Here is a 17,871-nt window from a genome sequence, read left to right as displayed (position 1 = left end):
AACACTATTATAATAAAACGCTGTGAATTTGTAGAGTTTAGTTGTTGTGTTTCTGCACGTTGTTGCGTGAAGAACGCGTCCACAAAAGGAGTTCATTCAGAGCCGCACAGACACGTTTCTGGGGCGTCTTGTGCAGATAGCCTATTAGTCGTAATATTAACGTTATGTTGTATAAATAACGAAGCATATTCTATATGAGATAAATGATTAGTTAAATCCCATTGATTAAAAAACTGCTGCTTCATTCTATTGGTCATCTTCAGCGTGCGCAGCTCAAAACAGTAATGCAGAACATTAATAACTACTGTCATATACATAAGGTTATAATGAGAGCACTATTGCAAAAAAATTTGTGAATTCTTAGGGTTTCGCTGACGTTTAATGTTAACTATCTTTTAATCAAAGCATAAAACATTATTTACCCCATTTGTATCTGTGAGGCGTCCGTTACACATTTCCCCTGTGTGTTAACGTAATTATGACTGTCAAATGTGTGACTTGACTCTTGACCCCCAAAACATATGATTCGACTAGCAGTCGAATATTGGCAAGATTCAACAATTCCGATTCGACTATGAAAGGGACACCCCTAGTATATACTGGTCTCAAATTTGGAGCTGGTAAGTAGTTTTTTTTTTTTTTTTTTTTGCTTTATCTCTCTCTCTGTCTTATGATCACCAAATCTGAATTAATTTTATATAAAAATACAGTAAAATAATATTTTATTTTCTCTCTTATGATCACCAAATCTGCATTTATTTTATATAAAAAATACAGTAAAAATAATATTTGCCGTACTATTTTTGCAATTTAAAATAACTTTTTTTTATTTTATATATTATATATTTTTATGCATTTTGATACATCTTATCACAGCTGAAAACTTTTGTTCTGCTTGTATTTTTGTGAAAACTGTGATACTTTTCTTTAGGATCCCATGATGAATAGGAAATTCAAAAGAACATCACATTGAATTTTTTTAACAATATGTAAGTCTTTGCCGTCACTTTTGATCAGTTTAATGCCTCCTTGATAAAAAAAAATTATAATTTATCCACCTCTTTTCCCTTTGAGAACGTCCACAAAATGAGTTTTGTCAGATAAAACATTCCGGGGACATTTTTCTGCGAATTTGTCCCTAAAACAGGTAGATAAGGAACACACACACAGAGTTGACCTGAAGGGAGTGCCGTTCCCTGACTTCATCAAATAAAATGTTCCCTCACTGGTATTATCTCAGAATAAAGAACAGCCAAGCAGCTCATGTCCGATTTTCCAGCCGATCAATAGTCACTGTTTCCTGCTGGGGTCAAGGTGCCTGATGAAATAGAGGTCACGCGTCGCAGCTCTATCCTGATGCAACGTCTGTACTGCTGTAAAAAAATCTCCCTCTCGTTCGCGCTCTCTCTTTCTCTTGCAATCAATAGCAACATAACTGGTACATGAATATGAATATAGATTACATTTTATTTGTATAACAATAATCTCGGGAAATGTTACACCGATTTCATCCTGTAAGAAATACAGGCTAGCAAATGTGAGTATGAGGTAGGCTTTATCTCTTCAGAGAGCCATTCTTACATTCACTTAATGGTTAATATTAATGATTTCAATACTTTCTCATATTCACTTTGTAGACTATAAACGACTGCAAGAGCGTCTGGTTCTAGTGTCTTTTGTTCTACATTCCTGTAATGCATTGCATTATAAAAGAACTGGCAATTTAAAAGGTTATTAAATTATTTGCAGAATTGTAGCACAGCTGAGATGGGGGTTATTAATGTGAACCTGTTGGCACACATGAATTGGTGTACAAAAACACAAACGCATCATCCCACAAACATTTGTCAACTGTCAATGGGGAAAGCAGTGTAGTGATGTAAACTTTGTTTCACGCACTGTGACTCAATGACCTGTGCATCTCTTCCTCTGGAAAATCTCATATCATTTCACTCATATTTACGTGCATTTACTGCTTCGGCTGACTTTAGATCATCCTCCACACCAGTTGCTTTTAGCAGATCTGCTTTGGTTTGCTAGCCGTAGAAAAGGTTAATAAAAATGTGTTTGGCTTGGAAGGTGAAGCATGCCATTTTTTAATGCTTCCTCATACCCCGGTTTTAATGTGCAGAGATGGCTTAAAGGGAGAGTTCATCCGTTATGTTGTTCCAAACCTACATGCTTTTCTTTCTGTGAAACACAAAATAATATGTTTTGAAAATGAAAGGTAATGGGCTCCAATGTTGGTTTGCACATTCAATTTTATTATATGGACAAAAAAGTTGAAACATTCTTGCTCATACCCCGGTTTTAATGTGCAGAGATGGCTTAAAGGGAGAGTTCATCCGTTATGTTGTTCCAAACCTACATGCTTTTCTTTCTGTGAAACACAAAATAATATGTTTTGAAAATGAAAGGTAATGGGCTCCAATGTTGGTTTGCACATTCAATTTTATTATATGGACAAAAAAAAACAGTTGAAACATTCTTCAAAATATATTTTGTGCTCCACAAAAGAAAGAATTGCATACAGGTTTGGAGATGAATAAATGCTTGGTTATTTGAGTGAACTGTCAACTTGAATAAGCTATTTGTAGGCCATTTGTGAAGCAAAAATGTAAGGATTATGTTTCTGTGGTGCTTTCAACATTGCTGTTAGTTTCAGCCAGAGTGTGGAGTTCTGTTTCGTATACTTGAGATCGACATGGAACACTGTTTGCATCTTGTTTTATAATCTGATGTTTTGAAATGGAATACCAAATATTAGGGCATTGATTTTTATCCACTGGGAACTGATTACACTTAGATTTAGAGAGCGTGCCAGAATCTTTTTGATTAAAGATTACAAAGACAAACTTTAAACAAACATTAACTATGTACAATAAAAAAAGTAAATGGGTAATTTAGATTTCATAGTGATTCTTGTAAACACTCGTTAAATGTTTAAGTGGAAAAAAAAGAAAGATCCATAGATCACAGCCTCAGTAAATTCAATTTTATTTTTTTTTCTCCTAGAACTGTGTTAGGGCTTTGTCAGGTTCACATACACAGCTTTCAAACACTGACCCTTTTCAAAAATCACATACCCTGCCTTTAAAAGCAATCTAAAACAAAATCTGCAAATATAATAATGTGTGAATTTACCCTTTCGAAGGAAAACAAGTGAAATGTCAAAGCTGCCACTCACCAGAACCCCTTCAGGTTAGTCTCAAAGCCCCTAAAGGTCATAGGTCACGATCAATAGTTTTATGTGACTGTGGCACATTATCAGTGAACAGTTGCTATGTTACATGATATTTTTATCACATAGGTGTCTGTTTTCAAGAAGGAAACACTGTCATTTAGTGGTCAATATGTGAGCGTCTGAACATTTTGAAAATAGTTTCCTCCTATCTGCCTCACCTGAAACTAAGTGAAAAAGAAAGGGGGAAAAAAGACCCTGCTAACTACCAGACATATTCTTTTTTGGCCTTGAAATAGAAGTAGCATGAAAAAGAATGAGAGAAAGAAAGAGATAGCTTTCCAAGCCTCAAGCAGTGCTGCCATAGCTAGCAGACCTTTTGTGTGGGTGTAGAGAAATATTTATGATGTGGGTATGGTGACCTTAATTAGCAGAGATTGCATTAGAGAATGAACTTGTGTTAATAAAACGAGGGGACTGGGGTTTTGCTCTCTCGTGTCCCGCTCTCTCCCTCTTCGTCTTACCACCTGTGACATCACAGCTTGAGGAATGAAAATCATCTCTCTTACTGCCGAGGGACGATTAGCAGTAAAGAAATAGAAACCTAAGCAAGAAGACCAGCTTGCATTAGCCTTTTATGCTGATTCTATATCATCTGTTGCTTCTTCACAAATACTTAAACACACTCTCGTAAGGAAATGTCACTATAAGGAAGAAAAGGACAGCACATGACGTATGTGGCCCACTTGGAATTTGTGCTTTGCATTCACTCCCTCCCCCTACCATCCCTGCTGGTACAGAGACTCGAACCCGTGACCTTTGGGTTACAAGTCTGACTCTCTAACCATTAGGCTACGACTGCCCTCAAACAACTTTATCCTGCTCCACTCTTGTGCTGTATGTTAATTTAACTCTGGTCCCATATTCAACGTATTTGTGAAGCCATATCATACCTTTATTTGAAGATCAAATTGAAATTAATTTCATTATTCACTGAAAATATCCCTTGTGCTCTAGATAGCACGTATGGAAAACCATTAAATTGATGTCAATGATGTCAAAATAAGTTGTTTCTAGAATATCTGTAATATTATTCATCTTTTTGAATGTGATTTGTGAATTCTGGGGGAGGGGAAGATTTTCAGCAAATAACTTAAATACAGTTTTAAAAGTTTTGGAATAAAGTTGGATGGGCCAGTTTGGTGTTTTTTTTTTGTTTTTTTGTTTTTTATAATGATTTTTCTTATTTAGTAGGTTTAGTGTCTCAAATATTTATTTAAAAGTGGAGTTATATAGATAATACAGAAATGTAATTGTTTAAATTAATTTAGAATTACTATGACTGTGCATTTATCCACCTTATTTGTTTGTTTATTAATATAATTATAATATAGTTATATTAACACACACACACACACACACACGATAATATGTGAATAATACCATGCCAAGACTGTCAGAATCTACTGAATAGATTTGAGAATGTCGACATTATATGAGTACTATAGACGTTGTAAGAAAAAAAAAACACAAAGCATGTCTCAAATCAACGATGAAGGCCAACTTCTGAATGGCTGGCAGACAATGGATTGTAATAAAAGTGTGTTCCTCACCTGCCCCTAATCACAGAAAGGATTTATGCATCATCAATTAGCTATACCCACTGCTGCAATCTAACTTTTACACATTCTTTTATTGATGGCCTTCCCATAATTATCTTGTGCTTATTAACAGTTCCTTCACTGTGCTGATCAAAACATAGACATGCTTTTATTCACTAAAACACAGGTTATAAAGAGTCCCATTGAAAAAGCCGAGATGAGGAATATGTTTACGTTTATAGAGGTAAGAAAGTCTGATTGGAAGATGAAGGCTGCAAGGACGTTATGGTCCATCGCGATTCAAACAGCAGAGCATCTTTGGTCCTTCATTCAGGCTCTTGGCCGCCAACAAACCCTATAAACCAGCCTTGCTAGGTTCTACATCCTTGAGGCTTTTCTCCAAAGTTTGCACAACAAACTTGTTTTCTTGTTCTGCTCCTCTTTCTTTGTCAGTAAACTCATGTTTGTGTTCAGTCAATTGCTAGCCTGTCCTTTTACCACTTCTGAGGTAGGTACATGTTTTTTTGTTTTTTTTTCTGTATCCCATGTTCTTCAGTGATTGCAGTTTTTAATGCATGTTCTGTAGACTATTTGGTGGTAACCAAATTGGTCAGTTACCAGCATCTTATGACGCTCTTGAGCAAGATATTAAACCTCCAGGTGATCTGCAAATGTTCCGTAAGTTGCGAGAAAAAAAAGTGGCTGCTAAATGATTAGCAAGTTACATCACTCCTCCCTCTGAGCTTTGAGCGTTGTGTACAGTCACAAAAGTCTCTTTGTTGTCTTCATAATGCAGAAAAAATGAATACCTGCTGAGCAGCCCTGACCTGCATCTGTTTGCACTTGAATCTCCATAACCTACTTTTTCAGCTAGCTGGCTCACTAGGGATGCTATCCTAAAGAAAGCTTTCAGCCTGGGCTTCAAAAAGTCTCCACTCTCAGGTCTCGGGAACAAAACTCCCCAACGTCATTCCCTGAGGACGACGCCACACGCAGTTGTGCTTTTCCTCATTAGTTTGACATCTCAACATCCCTTGTTTTATCTGTAATCTGTTTGTATTCCCTCCCATGATAACATTTTATCCTCCTATAAAGCTTTTGTTTGCATACATTTGAATATTATCTTTTATGGATCACTCATTTTATGTCCCGCTTTGCCTTTTCTTTGTGCTAGCTTTTATTCTTAATTTTGTGTTTGCATTTTTCATTACTATGTGAATACTTCATTACTGTTGTCTTGTTTTGATCCCCACATCTCTGCGGAGAATTCCTTCTGAAGAAAAGCAAAAAAAAACAAAAAACAACTGAGCTTTAGAACTGAATTCTTGCAGCTGTATCTGAAATGTAGTTTTTTGAGGAGAGGTACCGAGAGGCAGTGTTAACTAGTAAACCGCTGCATCGATTCAAATGTGCTGTGTAATTTCTTAGAGTCATGATTGTTCAGACATTGAGTATTATAATATAAGTGCTTTGTTCCAATTAGTGCTTTAATGACTTAGATAATCCTTTGCATATTTAATTCATATTCATTTAATTAAAACAAATTAATTGAAAATCGATTAATGTGAAACATAGCAGTTTTAAATCATTGCTAGCTGGATAGAATAGAGAACTTCCTAGTAGCATCGAGCATAGAGAGAGAGAAAAAAAGATCCAACTGTTAATGGAAATTCACTGTATTTACAGTAATACATTATGGCCATCGAGACTGTAGGGTCAGTTATTGAGGTTTATTGATTTTTGTTGAGTTTCTGTAGGTGTCTGAAAGTTTGGAGTATGTTATGTTTTTCGTTGAGAAAGAAAATTAACTTTGGGTTGCTTGGCCTTCTTGCCCTTGAGTGCTTAAGGACCTTGAATAAAGTCCCAACTCCTCCTGCCTGAACTTTCTGAATTCATGCATCTGTTCACCCAGTGTCCAAATATTCAAATCAGCTTTATTTTTCAGAGAATTTTTGTTTCAGTAAACGAAAGGCCATTGTCTTGTGTATTGCGAGTCACCTTACCAACATAGCTCTGGTCTTTTCAGGTCACCCTAATCTGGAACAGCTCCCCTTCCTTTATATTCAGGGCAAACAGTGCCCATATCTCTTGTAGAGTGTGACTTTAAGTGCCACTCCAGTTCATGAAGTCGCATAGACTTGAATTTAAAGCACCGACCTTCCCGATGAGATGAAGGGTGAAAGGCTGCCTTCTTTAATGATTATGCAGAATCAATATCGACCTAACTGTAACCAATATTGAATCGGCCTTCGGGCCTTCATGATTCCAAACGCATTGCTGCAGGCAGTAAATATTATTCTGCAGGAAAGGGGGGGGCATGCTGCATTAAATGGTGTGCCGAACACGATAGATGGCTATTGGAACAAGTCTATTTGTGGTGACCCAGACCTTTGGACTGGCGTAATCCCTTTTCAAGCAGAGTTATTGGCCTCTGAGGAAATCTAACGCAGAGGCACCTCCACATTTGGGAGGAGCTCCAGTCAGATAGATCAGCCTCTCCCTCCCTCACCTTCTCCCTGGAACGCATTACTTTTTGATTTCTTCCTCTGCATGCACCATTTGTCATCACATACTGCCGCATCATGGTGTTGTACACCTGTACTGCAAGGCTGGCCAGTGTCCCCTATCAACTTACAAAAGTGTTTTTTAGATGCTCACACCAAATGTTGATTTCATTTAGTTAATAGAAGTTAATTGATAAAGAAATCTATTTATGACATTATTTCTGACGGCATCCTAATTTTACAGTATTTTTACACAAGTGCCTCAAACAGTACTATAGCTTTGCAGGTAGGTTTCTTGAAGTATCTTGGAGACTCCGGTAATTGAATATCTCGGGCAATCGGACAATCTAAAGCTGTCCAATTTCAACTTTTACTGCTCGGGGCCAGGCTGGCCATGTTAAAAAGAAAGAAAAATAACATTAGAGGGAATCAGAATGCCGGCCTGTGGAATTAGCTTATCATATCCAATTGAAAACACTGTAAATGCCGCTTAGCTGGCAGTTCCCCTGCGGGTGGTTAGCCAGGCGAGGAGAGGACAGAGGAGGACATCTAATGCTGCAGATGTCAGTGTGCGGGAACAATGGGGAGTTTTTGTTCTGTATTATAGGGTTTTCATCAACATCCACCCACCTCTGATTAAGTGTGCGATTTGACTACCTTCTGATTGTCCCGATGATGAGCACTTGTCAGGGGTGAATGGAGACTAACCGGCAGTGTAGCATGTAAAATATACTGTATACATGCTTGAATAGTTTAATATACTCTTTGTGCAGGCTTTGTGAGGGAAGTTGTTATTTGATGGTTGTCAAATACCAGTATTTCTCTGTAAAATGTATGTTTGCTCTTCTTGAATACACCTTGTCAGTTTAAGGTGTGCCACAAAGTTTCGCTTTGGTTTCCAGTGCAATTTTGAATTTGTAGCTCTAGGAACAATAAATGGCTTTTGAAAGCTGAAGATGTGGATGTTTGTCCATGGCTGGAATCCAGGAGTTGTGGATTCAATAGTCATACTTATACACAAAATGTGTATGAATTAATTAATTGAAATAAAAAAAAATTTAAACAAATGGTCTTTAAATATAAAATGACATTTTGTTTTCAGGACTGCTATTAACCCTCTTAGCGCCAAAGTCGCAAAATTGCGACAAGACGTCATACTTAATCAAATAGACTGTAGTTCCTAATATGGTGTAATATCTCATTTATATTCCCTACCATTAGATGGCAGACATGTAGTACTTCCAACCCAGTCTCATAAAAATACGTACCTCTGTGTACATTTCTGCAACACCGTTTTTACGTACCTTACTGCACGTTTCGCCTCAGTTAAAAAAACATGCAAATAAGTTCAAACATCAATTCAATATCTATTATTTCCTGAATACTATGACATTCAAGAGGGCCACCCCCCTGATGACGTCATAATATGCCAATTAGATTAGTATATTTACACCCCACATAAACATTCGGTCATGCCCAACATTTTTATAATTTACATTAGATCTCTATCTTTAAGCCCTTTCAAGCCACAAGCTTTTGAAATCTTGATGTCAAAATCCAGCATTTTTCCAAAAAACCCTGGCGCCTAAAGGGTTAAACACAATAATTAATTAGACATTACATTGTGAAATTAGCTGGAAATTGAAGGACAGTGATACAAACCTTACCTTTCATGACAGTGTATGCAAATTCAAACAGCTTTCTGAGGCACATGCATCCCTCTTTAGACATTAGCTATAATCGAAGTAAGTTGTGTTATGTGCATCACAAAGAAAGCATGAAAGTAGTCTGTACCCGTCTACAGCAGAACCTGTGTGCTCTTTAAGCCGAACAATCAGTTCTTCATTCACAGTGTTTTCCCATAGCCATAAAGAGACTGCTTGTACCTAGGGTCCCGATTCTGTGTGCCTGTGCGAGAGATATAGAGTGTGGGTGAAACTGGATGCTAATACGCATGGAATTTATTACCTTACAGATGGACGATTCTCAAGTGTCTGCTGCATGATGCTCCATCTCCCCTGTGCAATTGGTCTCAAATTAAAGGCTATCTCTATTTCCTCCTACAGGATCCTCTTTGCGCATTTCTCTGCCTCTCTCTGCTCCACCTGCTACCCCCTACATCTGTACAGCTCCATATCCTGCGCCACCTCAACACTTCACTCCAGTATCAAAAAAAGACAAGACCTCATTATTCTATTATTATTCTTACTCTGACTAGGCTCTTTTCACGTTGTTCAGTGTTCTTCAAAAAGGCGAAGAGACACTCATTATAACATAACAAAACTAATTTTAAAGTGATGCATCCATTTCCGGGACCCTTTTTAAACCCTATTATTATTATTATTATTATTATTAATAATAGTAATAAAAATAAATAGAGAGAGAGAGAGAGAGAGAGAGAGAGAGAGAGAGAGATATGCATGGACAAATTGTTCACCATAAGATAATTATGATGCATTTAGGAAAAAGAAATAAAATAAAATAAAATAACCATTAGTGCCAAGTCACAGTCTGATTTTCAACACAACAGCAATCCGTTGCACTCTTGTACTTATCGCTTAATTGTACACTGTAGTCTAGTGATCAAAAATTATTGCTAATCAATAGTGGAATTCTCCTCTGAGATCAACTTTTACAACTACCATTGGAAATATTATTTCTTACATACAGTGGGTACGGAAAGTATTCAGACCCCCTTCAATTTTTCACTCTTTGTTATATTGCAGCCATTTGCTAAAATCATTTAAGTTAATTTTTTTTCCTCATTAATGTACACACAGCACCCCTCAACAATTCTGTGTTTTTCTGTCAATATGGGGTGCTGTGTGTACATTAATGAGGAAAAAAAATTAACTTAAATGATTTTAGCAAATGGCTGCAATATAACAAAGAGTGAAAAATTTAAGGGGGTCTGAATACTTTCCGTACCCACTGTATGTAGCCTGAACGTATGTGACATTGTCATAATCATGGCATTGATCGTCCTGCCTTTGAAACACGTTTAGAACAACCTAAAAATGATTAATTAAACTGAATTAGGCGATTACACAGTCTGCTTCATATAATGTTGATATTAGACTTTTCCAAAGTCGAGCTGGGTCGGTCAGTTTTATAGATTGCCACAGTGAACATTGCCTGCCAATTGCGATCATGGTATTTCCTGCGGCTGATATTGATTGTTAGAATCATTTCATGAGCACAAATTAATGCACTGCTCTCTACCAAACAAAAGGTTAATGGTTTGCCAAAGAGCAGCGAACACCAGAGCGATCTCCACCCTTTATCGGGTTGCTGGCATCATGCAGGCTATAAGAAGTAGGTATGTGTGGGTACTGCATTTACAATTCACAACAACGCAGAATATCGCTATTTGTAACACATACACACAGGTCCATTTCCTGCTGGCCGCTTTCCATAGTATTTCTGACACTGCATGATAGCAGTTATGCCACCTCATCGCCAGCTATATAATCTCATAATGCTCACAATTTGTTCTCTATTTTTTCTCTCCACGGTAGATCTTGGACACATTAGAAAGTTTTTGTCACCATGCCATTTGGAAAGGCTTTCAAGTATCTCAATAGGAGGTGTTACAAATAATTTTTCTTAGATTCGCTTTCTGCCGTTCGTGCGCTGACATCAGGAGAGCCTTTGAACAATCTTCCTGAAGAATTACCTACAGCGCTCTTGGAAAATTAGTTACAGTGTGTCTACCCCGTCGCTCTTTACGGTTTTTAGTAATTAGAGCTAATGAAATAACAATTTACCCTTATTAGGGCACGTGGCTAACAGCACTGTTAAACAAGAGCTCACTGCGCTTCTTGGCACACATCTGCGTCTCCAGTCGGGCCCTTGGAGGGAGAACTTTGAAGCATCTACCTTATTCTTGCAGTGTACGTGATCTGATGATGCGAGCAGGGCGGACTAGGTTGGAGTGGGTAATTTTTATTTCATTAATTATTTTTTCCAAACTTCTATCTGCTTCTGCTGATGGAACATTATCATGAGGTCATGAGTTGAATTCTAATTGTCCGTCCACACATGGATCTTCAGGGTCTGGATCTGAATGGCAATCAGCTGGGATAGTATTCGCTGTCGCTTTCAAGTGTGCAAAGATATCTGAGATTCGTCTCACGTTAAACATGCGTATATGTCATAATTTCCTGGCTTGACTTCTAAAGCTTTTTAGAAATAGAAATAGACAGACTATTTCTATTTCCTATTTCTAAAAAGCATTAGAAGGTATTTCTTTCTTTCTTTCCTTTCTTTCCTTTCTTTCCTTTCTTTCTTTCTTTCTTTCTTTCAAAATGTTCACAGCTTTTTTGGTTGTGCATTTCTTATTGTTGTCAATATTCACAACAGTTGTGCGGCTTAATATTTTTTGGAAACAAATATTTTTTTCAGGATTCTTTGATGAATAAACAGTTTAAAATAACAGTATTTATTTGAAATAGAATCAAATAAACAAATATTAATTCATTAAAAATACTGACCTTATTTTTCTCTCTCCTAAGAATGTATTTATTTATTTACATGTTTGTTTGTTTGTTTGTTTGTTTGTTTGATTGATCCAGAAACTTGATCCTGACATACATTAGAAATAAAAGGGACTCATATAAATATCTCTTTCTTTCTTTCTTTCTTTTTTTATTTATTTATTTATTTCTAAAAATTTGTACACAGCAGTGTTACCAGTCTTAAAAAAAAAAAAAAAACATCAATGCAGAGAACAAAACCATTTCCTGGCAGCAATGTCATCTGTCTCCAAAACGCAGAAGAGAGAAAACAGTGAAGGCAGTCTCCCTTGAGGCAACGTTGGGTTTCTCTTGGGGAAAGCCCTAGTTTTAGGTTGTCCTACATCATCAAAGCCCGGCTTCACATGTAATATTAACAGGATTTCTATCAGAAGTCACTGTGTAAGAGTATTAGAGACAACATTTACTCAACAATGCAGTGGCCATCTTTGTGTGAAGAGATAACAAGGACTGACCCACTGGGTTATGGGATTACTCGATTAAACTTTTACAAGGCTGCCAAATTCTGCTGTGTTTCTTGGACCAGATTGAAGTGATGTTGGCTTTTATGCTGAGTGGAGTTCATTTTTAGATGTGCCAGTGAAGCGTTCTTGTGCTCTTTCGTGCTGTTCCAAAAACAGCTCCTCTGTGTAAATGCAGACTTAACTAATGATAAGATAAAACGCTGCTGGTCGTTGAGCAGAGTAAAATTGCAACTTCATGACATCAAAAAGAGACATTTGTCGTGCCAATATCCTCGTGGGCAGCACACTGACATATAGCGTAACTGCACTTCGGGCGTCCCAAGTTCAAGTCCCGGCTCGCGGACCTTTCCCGATCCCATCCTCTTCTCTCTCTCGCTCACTTCCTGTCAATACGGTACAAACTGCATCAATGCCAGTAGATATGCACATAAAGTCACACAATCCAAAATATACGCTTGTAATCGGTGAGAAGTTAACTAAATATTTTATATTAAATATTTTTAAATATTAAATATATACAAAATATTAACTTTTTTTTTTTTTTTACATTTATCTTCCAAGGCAAAAGTCTTTAACACGAATGTACGATATGGGAATAAAGTTGGTGTTAATGGTTAGTGAGTGAATCAGGGAGGTGACGGCAGTAGAGGGAGGGGTTCAGGGACACTTGTCTCTAAGCTGTTTGACTTTTTGACACAGTCTAAATCTAATCATCAGAAAGCTTTAGAGGTGAAGTGGACTATCGTAGCAGAGTCAAATCCTCTGAAAATTAAGCCCATTAATCAAACTCACAGGCTCATTTGCCATTTTTATAGAAGTGGCTGATTTGCAGTTGGGTTCGTAGGGACGGTGGAGGAGGAGGGTAGAACAAAAGAGAAAGGGTTTCACGAAGCAGGAGAATATCCATCAATTCTCATTAAAGAAAACTAAATCATCTCTCCTAATTAGAATGTTTTTTTTTTACCACGGTAAAATACAGAGTAAAGCAAGTTAGCCGCCGCACTGCCATCTCTGATTAATTAGGTAAATGCATATAAGGTAGCAAGTTCGTGGTAAAGGCTTATTAAATGCAAAGTGTAATTTATAGGAGGTCGAGTCCACAGAGAAAATATTATCACCATTTCCCGTGAGGTAATTTACTGATCCCGTCCCACTTTGCTCTTCCATTCTCATTGTACTCCATTATTTGCTTTGCTTCTCTCTCTTTCTCAGACTCACTGACTCACTCTTACTTAATGCAGACATCAGCAACTATAAGTCCCTGTGCACCTTAATTTAAACAACAATACAGAAAATTGCTATAATAAATATGATAGTTTCTTCAATGTGACCTGGTCTTTTAAATCTTTCATAGTATCATATCGCCGGGCACATCTTTACTGGAAAATCTGCTAGCGATGATTTTGTGCAGATGCAACAAATACAAAAGATGATGCATAACTGTTCTTTAAAAAAAAAAAAAAGGACAGTACTTGCCATTTACTGTAGAAATAACAGCAATGTGTACTTATAAGCAACTTTCCTGCAATAACTATTTATTTGTGGCTAAATATGTCATAATGCACAGTCAGAATAAACCCTGACAGGGTAATGAAGAACTGGGCAGGAAGTGGAGGAGTCTTATATCACCCTGAAGAGGTTTATTTCGTGATTATGGCCATACTTTTTATGTGGGAAATAAATAAATAGAAGGTGATGGAAATACTTATTCAAGTTGAAATGATTTTATTATGGAAGCAGAGAGTGTTATGAGAGACATGAAACCAGCACACTGAAAGAGATTGGTTGGCAGTGACAACAGGTACATGACTATACATAAACAGACAGTTTAGTGGTTATTATACAACAATTTGGAACACTGAATGATGTGATTGGCCAATCAGAATCAAGGATTCCAGTGAGTTGTATGATAAAATGCAAAAAGGATTTGCCCCAGGGCATTGTGAATATTTATACAGTGAATGCACACAGTTTTGAGTGTTACTCTGTATTTATTTATGTAAATAAATACAGAATACAGTGAACACTGTAAGGTAAAGTGAGACAGCAAATATTCACACGATTGCTTACACCTGGAAGATCTGAGGGACGAAATGTTGCTCTGGTTATATTTCTTTAGTAGACCTCCTCATCTGTCAGTCAGAGTGATTGACAATGATATTTTTTCAGCCTACTTCATCAAAAACAGCAGCCTTTGTCACACAGTCTTCCTATGATGCTTTCATGTCACGTCGTGCCATCCCTATTCGACTCGCCCGCTTTGTCCCACCATGACGAATCTACCATTTTACATGAGCCACACAGGGGCCGAAGCTCATCTCAAGCCGCCTCTCAAACAAGGCCTGTTCAATACAGCCACGTATTAACACTGGCTGGTGTGCTGGGCATATCTAATTCATTCAGCTGACTGACAATGTCAGCGTGAGAGAGGAGCAGGTTCCTGACACTTGTACCACAGATGAGATATGGGTTGGAAATAAAAGTTTGGCTGAAATTGTTTTTCTTTTGACAAAAGTAGAGATTCAGCTTTGATGTGTAACAGTGCCAAAAATCCTGTATTATGCTATATGATGGGCTGATCTCTGCATGAGAGGTGTCAGAGAGCACTGGCACAAGACTGGAAGAACAGAACAGAGCTTCTATTTTCAACCATACAAAGAAGCAGTTTTGCAAACTTGTTGAAAGGTTTTTGATTTATTTTGTATGTTTGTTTATATTATGTTGTTGTTTTATTTAATTATTTATTTAATAACACAACAACAACAGTGAAATGTATTAAGTAAATGATGATGAAACTAATATTAATATGTATTGCTATTTGAAAGTTTTATATATTTGTTTATTTGTTTATTAACAACATCATAATAATTATTGTAATTGTAATAATGATTGTATTGTAATATTTATTAATTACTACTAGTACTACTACTACTACTACTACTACTACTAATAATAATAATCATAATAATATTCATTATTATTATTTATATTTATTTATTTTAGACAAATATATGTTTGTTTATTATTATTATTATTATTATTATTATTATTATTATTATTATTATTATTATACAGTTATAATAGTATAATAACATGAATAATGGGTGAAGAGGCCAAGGCTAAAATCAGAATATTCATAATTGACATGTAAATATTTTTGGTTTGCTGATGTCAGACCGAGATGTTTTAGGAGTTTAGTTACAATCAATGCTCTTTTGGGAGATGATGCCTTAAGGATAAATCCTTAACAGGTTGAATCTATGAACTGAAGGCTAGGGGCTTTTTTTCTGCTGAGTGCAGTGATATTAAATGTATAGAGAGGAGATATGGACTATGTCTGCGTCTGCTGTGTATTGTATGTGGGCCGACTGTCATTGGGAAAAGGTGATGGAGGACCTCATTTTGTGCCCCTAGAAATGCACTTTTCTCTGCTTCTCACGTACATACACACAAACACACACACACACACACACACTTGCACAAACTATAGAGTGTCTGTCTGGTGCTGTATTGGTCTATTTAGGCCATTTTCTTTTCATATAAATCTTCAGGCAGCGTCCCAGGTTTTCATAGCAGACTGCAGTCAGTGTGAGTTTATACATGTGCACCCACATATACCGGTTTATTTCATTGTGAAGGAGCTGCAGCGCAGACCAATCTCACACCGAGGGATGAGAAGTGCATACTGTGATAAAGCTCCCTGTTGCTCTAAGGGTTGAGACCATGCACTTAGGCAATCAGAGTTTGGTTGGGCCATGTGCTTGTGTTGTGCTTGGCAGTGCAGAAAATGCATTTTAACCTCTACATTACCAACTCATGTGTGTGTCTTAATAGGAGCAGAAAAAATATGCATTTATTGTCTGATTTTTAATCATTAGTGGTACATAAACTTTTATGTTTGTAGCCTGTTTTATCTTAAGAATCAGGGAGAAAACTACCTTGGTTTTAATTTTCCACATTCTCTTCTCTTGCCTCCTCTTTCAGTCAATTCCATTTCTCCATCTTCTGTACTTTAACCAACTCCATGTCTAGATATAGTTACTGCATCCCATGCCAGCAAGGATATAGCCCTAACCCCGTCCCTCAACCTCGGAGTGAAAATGTGTGTTCGGACAAAAGAGCTTTGTTGTTCCAAAATCACAGAGTGAGTGCTGATCGCTTACTTCCTGTTCTCCTTAAAGGCAATACAGTTGCGCTAGCATTATTCTCCTGTCGAGGACACTTGTGACACCCACTTGCATTCAGGGGAAAAAAACGCTCAATAGAAAAAATGCCATGGGCATTTCAGCAAATAGATAGTCACAGTTCTGCATGGCAGAGAGGTTAAAGAAACTAAGCATTTTGGATTTAGGGTTTTGTCCACGGTGAGGTGTTGAAAATTGAAAACCCTATTGCTGGCTAGGTGTCAGACTGCTACATTTTCTTTCTCTTGCTTGTCTTTCACATTCGCACACACTCTACACACACTCGTTTTCCCTTTTCAGATGAGAATTCACTCTTCTGTCTGTTGCTAGGTAGCATTGTCGCGCTCCTTATTGTTTGACTCTGGAGGAAATATCATACGTTAAGACCCCTCTGCTCTCCAAACTAAATCAATTACAGGGTTTGTTTTGGTTTCATCCTTGAGTATCAGCCCTCAAGGACACCTTTGTCTATATCGCACACATACACTCACTCACAGCCGCACACACTCCATCCCGAGCATTCATATATTCACAGTCGCAATCAATGCCTCAGATAGACAGTGTCAGGTTGACACACATGTCAAAATGTTAAGCAAAAGGTTTCGAGCATGGCCGATCACGTGTGAATATGTCACTCTGTCGCCTGTTAGCGGGAGACTATGGGAATAAGGCAACATTACAGTTAGGCTTGGCATTTCTCGCCTTCAAAACTGATCATGGCAGACAGCAGCAGGGCGGCGTTTAACCTGGATGCCCTTTTGATAAGTGTTGTTTACGTAACCAACCACTGGCCTTTTGGAGCCAGACTAGCCCATACATCCTAAAGAGTGTCTCAAGAACAGAGCATGTAGATAACGTGCATGTGGCCTCAGTAACCCATTGGAACAACCAATAGGAAATTGACATTTTTATAATCATAATTCACATGATGAGTGTGTGAGGAGCAGCCTGCTGCTAATACAGCTCATTTCAGCTTGCTTACAACAACCTTCACTCTCTCTGTTCCGCTGTTGTGGAATGACATTTCAACCTCCACCTGATCTACTGAAACCATCACAAACTTCAGTCTGAAGACGCAACTCCACGAGCACTTACTATCTAACCTACAGTACACAGCCATGTGGTGAATAAAGCAATGGTTCAACCAAAAATGAAATTTTTGTAAAATCATTTACTCAAAATCATAACGTTCCAAACATGCAAGACTTACTCCTGTAAGTACATAGATTTGTTTGAGGAACAAAAAAAATAATGTTTTAAATGTTTGTTTTATTTGTATTAATTTTTTTTGTTTGTTTGCTTGTTTTTGCATGGGGACAAAAACCAATAAACTATTCAAAATTATCTTTTGCAATCCATTGAAGGTTTTTTTTTTTTTTTTTTTCAATACCAAAAGGGGGGG

At 37.3% G+C, this 17,871-nt stretch overlaps 1 protein-coding gene across 1 annotated transcript in view; it reads left to right on the top strand.

Moving 5' to 3' along the window:
- The window catches only part of LOC107706127 (catenin alpha-2-like), a 440,403-nt gene extending 422,828 nt beyond the window's left edge, over positions 1-17,575 (top strand). Inside the window, exon 10 of the mRNA XM_016509710.1 lies at positions 17,433-17,575. Coding sequence (XP_016365196.1) covers positions 17,433-17,540 — 108 coding nt within the window. The 3' untranslated portion in view covers positions 17,541-17,575. The remainder of the gene's footprint in view (positions 1-17,432) is intronic.
- Positions 17,576-17,871: the final 296 nt, after the last annotated feature.

This window comes from Sinocyclocheilus rhinocerous, unplaced genomic scaffold (assembly GCF_001515625.1).
Source record: "Sinocyclocheilus rhinocerous isolate Xijiao unplaced genomic scaffold, SAMN03320098_v1.1 scaffold3309, whole genome shotgun sequence".
NCBI lineage: Eukaryota > Metazoa > Chordata > Actinopteri > Cypriniformes > Cyprinidae > Sinocyclocheilus > Sinocyclocheilus rhinocerous.
The sequence above is the reverse complement of the archived record's forward strand: the minus strand, read 5'-3'. Positions and strand labels throughout refer to the sequence as shown.